At 58.6% G+C, this 4,871-nt stretch overlaps 1 protein-coding gene across 1 annotated transcript in view; it reads left to right on the top strand.

The window, feature by feature from the left end:
• Window positions 1–1,912: 1,912 nt before the first annotated feature.
• PRDM12 (PR domain containing 12) overlaps window positions 1,913–4,871 on the top strand; it is a 13,188-nt gene continuing 10,229 nt past the window's right edge. Inside the window, exon 1 of the mRNA XM_010571114.1 lies at window positions 1,913–2,063. Within this exon, the coding sequence (XP_010569416.1) occupies window positions 1,913–2,063 (151 nt within the window). The remainder of the gene's footprint in view (window positions 2,064–4,871) is intronic.

Genomic DNA, 4,871 nt, shown 5'->3' with positions numbered 1-4,871 from the left:
GCCGCCGCTCTGTTTGTTTTGGAGAGAATAGGGCCGGCAAAGGGCAGGAGCCGCGGGAGGGCTCGTCTCTCCCGCCTGCCTCCTCGGCCCTGCGCCCGGGGTCACCTGCCTGCGAGGCGGCCCCGCTCCTGGCACCCATCCCTGCCCTCAGCGGGCCTGGGCTCATCCATCCCCTCGTCCCCTGGCTCTGGGGACGCTGCCCAGCCACGGTCCAGGGAGGCTGTGGCTGGACACTTGGATCCTGGTCCTGCCCAACCTTAGCTGCCATCTCCCGAGGCCGCCTCCTGCAATCCCCTCATTGCAGCCAGGCCGTGGGTACAGCAACCGCTGGAGCGTCCCCGGCTCTCGTGGGGAGCAGAGACCCCCTGGGGAGCAGGAGGGAGCGGTGGGGCTCACACACACACATGCCCTCTCCTCTTGGGCAGCTCGCCCTGCCCTGGGCGCTGGCCCTCTCCATGCTGGTGTCTTGGTGCAGTCGCCAACGTGGGTCCCAGTCCGGCAGCTGGAGCTGCAGGAGAGATGGTGATGGGATGCGGGAAAGATGGTGGTGGGATGCAGGAGACATGGTGGTAGGATGCAGGAAAGATGGTGGTAGGATGCGACTGGCCCATCCCCAGATCACTGCCAGAGGGGAAGAAAAGGTGCAGAGATTTTCCTGCTTCTGCAGTCCAAATCCCCCCTTGCTCCCTCCTGCTCCGTGCTGTCAGGGAGGAGCCTCTAACGGTGGGGAGCACCTTTGGCATCCAGCCTGGATGCAGAGACCACGCAGATGAGGGCAAGCAAGCTGGGGCTGTGCCTGGCCCCAGAGCCTGGCCCTGGCTTCACCAGGACCCCTGGGACCACCCAGCCGCTTCGAGGAGGTTGAACCCCCCAGTGCCTCCTTCAGCCCCAGCCAACTTATTTGGTCATGGGCAGAAAAGCCATCGCGAGGTTATTTTACACTCAGTGTTTCCCAGCAGCTCAGCAAGGGCCCCGCGGTGCTGGGGCTGCCTCAGCAGGCGTTGACACCCAGCTGCCCCATGCCACCGGCCCCACTTGCCAAGCCGCAGCGCCACGGAGAGGGCTGAGGAGTTACCGCCGTGATTTGCCACAATCATGTTTCATTTCGAGGCCGCCTGAGCCCCGCGAAGCAGTCGGACACAGCTGGGAAGGTGATATTTTTTTTCCTCCCCTGTTTGCTTTTGTGTGCCATGACCCCTTTGCCAAAATAATCCTGGTAATGTTACTTAAAAAGAAGGAAGGGGAAAAACACAAGGACAAGAAAGCAAGCGAGAATGGAGGGGAGAGCACTCAGCATCTCTGCTCAGCTCCGCAGCCTCCCGCAGAGTGAAATGGAGGCAAATAATGCCCTAAAGCTCCTTTTCCGAGCAGTACAATCAGCCCGCCTGGTTCGGAGGGGCTGCAGCGCTCGGCGCCGGAGCGCTCGCCGGGAGGGTCATGGCTTCACCGCACCAAACCCCTCCCTGCCCAGAGCTGCTGGGCACCCACCGAGGGGTCGGCACCACTCAGGGGCGCCCCGAACCCTCCCCGCTGCTCCTGGCCCCCTCGGTGGAGAGCAGGGACAGACAGGCAGCATGCGGTTTGGAGGGGGACGAGGGTCCGTTCAGCTCCATCCCATGGATGTGGCACCTTGGGGGTGGCCGCTCTCCTCTTTTTTGCCCCTGGGGAGGTGGCAGCGCATCCACCGTGCCACCCACCTGTGTGTGCCCTGTGTTGGCACACAGAGGGAGGATGCTGGGGGCTGCCTGGGAGCAAGAGGTGCACCCATGGGGACCCCTCCTCGGTGCCACAGGCCAGTTGCAGCCCCATTGGCACGTGATGAAGCACCCCAAGCAATGGGGCAGGGGTGTTGCATTGACCCCAGAGGGGTGGACAGAGGTGCAGGGGGGGGTCTTACCCTATGGGGGAGGACATGGGGACCAGCAAGGGACCCCGTACTGGGGCGGGGGGCAGCCAGCCCACCAGAACCCCCCAGCCCAGGCTTACCCTGGGCATCGCCTCCATCCCTCCTCGCCTCCTGCTCCGGGGGCAGCCGGCGGCGGTGGGAGCGCTCCCGGGCGCAGGTAACATTTGGGCACATTCCCATAACCGAGTGCCGCCAACTGCTGCGGCGGCAGGGCCGGAGCCCCCTCTCCAGCACCGCTGTTTGCTTTGCAGCCTCCTTAGCCTCTATTGAGGCTTTTCAGCTCCGGCCCCTTCAGGGGGTTTAAGTAGGTAAAACCTGAGGAAGAGGCTATTTTCCTCCCTCCCTTTTGAGCCCTGCCTTGTGCCCAAAAGGCCCCCTTGTTTCACGCGTGCCAGTCACCTGGCTGGGCCCCCAGCCCCTTTCTCTCTCAGCCTCCCCTTTCTTTCTCCTTTCTCTCTTTTGACTTTTCCAGGAGCCCTCGCTCTCCAAACGAGCTTCAGATTGGATCCAGATTGAGGTCCCTTTGTCTTTCAAGGGTTGTACTAAGCTAATTAAATGTGATCCCAACAAATAAACGCAGATCTCCCCATTACATTCAGGCCTGCCTTTCAGGCAGCACCGGGCGGCCCCTCGCCCCCGCCCGCTGCGCACAGGGTCCCCCTCATTGAGTCCTGGCCATTGAAAGCACTGCCAGGATTTCTTTTGTGCCGGGGGTCTCCGAGCCCTTTTTCCATCAGAAAAGACCCCCAAACAGCAGCTCGGCCTTTGTGAGTTTGCAAGCAAACGCCAAAGAAAAGCCCCCTGAATGCTTTAATAAATGACACATTTAGCAACTTCGGAGGCGCCTGGCTCCTGCGGCAGCCGCAGGGGTGCAATGATCCCTCCTGCCCCCCTCTTCCCTCCGGCTCCCGGGGCATTTGCAGCCCGTGGAGGTGCGGGGGATGCGGCCAAAGCAGCTGACGGCCTCGGCTCCCAGCCCGGCTCTCGCCGACGTTCCCCCTTCCCCCGGCGCTCGGCGGGGCGCACGGGGCAGGTGATGGGCTCAGCCCGTCCGCGCCGCGCCGGCCCCGGTCACCAGGACGCCGGGCAGCGGGCAGGGCGCAGCAGGGCGGCCGGGGACGAGGAGCTTTTTCCTTCGGACCGCGCGTGCCCCTTCGCCTGGCGTTAGCACCGGCAAATCCTAAATCGTCTTTAATGACACACACCACCACCCCCACCCCACCCCGGATCGGGGGCTGCGCTGGACTTTTCTCAGCTCAACTAATATCTTTTTAATGACTTTGGGAGGGGGCAGAGCCCGGCTCTGCCCTAGAGCCTGGATTGCTCCAAACAGATGTTGGGGCAGAGGGAGGGGGATGCTCTTCCCTGCCAGGGACTTTCTTCTAGAGTTCAAACGAGAGGGGAGCTTTCAATCACCGCTAAAAATGTATTTCTCCCCATTGAACAATGGGCTCCTTTCTGCGCCCGGGGGGACTCGGCTGCGATCGCGTTTCTGCTGCCGGGGAGGAGAAACCTCCGGTTTTAGGGCAGGAAAACTCAGCTCCGAAAGGGGCTCTTCCCTGCGCCGGGTATTTCGTAGCTCCATATCCCGTCTGCCTCCCCCCCCCCTTACAGAAGAAAATAATAATAATATTTTCTTGAAAAAGATCGTAATAACGCAGAAATAATCATCATTTCGCGGCTGCAGCCGTTGCCCCGCCGCGCCCAGGAGCCGCCCGGAGATTTTTTGCGGTAAAGCCGGGCAGTTTGCAGGCTCGGAGAAACGAATATCGGCTGCCACCGGCCCGGGGCAGCGGCGGCTCCGCGCCCCTTGCGCGCCCGCGGAGGCAGCGCCCGGGCCGGCTCCATCCCCCGCGCGTCCGTCAGCGGCGGCCCCACAAGAGTTAAATTTTAAAGCAAATCAAATTCCCATTGGCCACTGTATATTATCTCAGCAGTCTTCATTTGATACCTCTTTAATACAGAAAGGAGCTTTTCAAACCCCTTTTCTCTCTTTTCTCCCCGCCACTCTTTAAGAGCAATAAATGTTCAACTGCAATAACTATAAATCAATCTCCGCTCTGTTCAAATCCTATTCATGCGAAGGGCTGGAAGAGGGGCGAGAGCTCCCCCCTCCCCCCCGCCCCCCAAAAAGCAGCTGCTGGGCTCTAATCTCCTTTCTTGCACTGTCATTCACCCTCATTTTTCCTCCATCACCCCATCCCTGCAATCTTTTCTTGTTTTGCTTTTCTTTTCTCTCTTTGCTGCATTATGATCCCATGTCTCCCCTCATCAGACCCCAACCTTGTCCAGATCCTGACCATCCCCTTGTAGGCTGTGAAAGAAAAGAAGAGTCCATGGATGTCAAATTGGTCTCAAAAAGACCATGAAAGATTGATTTGCTCCACTTTTCTTCTGCCTGACATTATTTCTGAGGGTCCTGAATGGGAAACCAGAAAGTCTGGGACTGGAATAAAGATGTTCTCTCTGTAAGGGGGAGACGGGGGGGAAAAATGCCCATTTACTCCTGGCCCATCAACCCTGCAAAACAGAGCAAAAGAAAAGAGGACTGTGGCTATTCAAAGTCAGACCAATATGTACACCTCCCAACAATATGCCAATATACTGAGGGCTTCTCTATTAACACCCATGAATATTAAAGTGCTCACTAAACGCTCAGAAGGAACTTTGGGAATATACACATGAAAATACAAGCAGCATTGTGCGGGGCTCAGAACAATGGGGCGGCGATAATGGCCCTTCTCTATTAACAGCCATGAATATTAAACTTGTTTCCTCTTAAATGTTAAAAAGGAGGGATAGCTGCGATATTAAAAAAGAGAAACGAGGAGGGGGGGGGGACACACACCCCAAAGCACCTTCCTAGGACCGGGAAGAAGCTTTGGGAAACAGCTGGGGATATTTAAAACCACGCAGAAAATGGAAGGATTTTTTTTTTCCCACCTTTTTCCATCACCCCCCCCCC

The sequence above is a fragment of the Haliaeetus leucocephalus genome, unplaced genomic scaffold, assembly GCF_000737465.1.
Source record: "Haliaeetus leucocephalus isolate CR32 unplaced genomic scaffold, Haliaeetus_leucocephalus-4.0 Scaffold306, whole genome shotgun sequence".
Classification (NCBI taxonomy): domain Eukaryota; kingdom Metazoa; phylum Chordata; class Aves; order Accipitriformes; family Accipitridae; genus Haliaeetus; species Haliaeetus leucocephalus.
The sequence above is the reverse complement of the archived record's forward strand: the minus strand, read 5'-3'. Positions and strand labels throughout refer to the sequence as shown.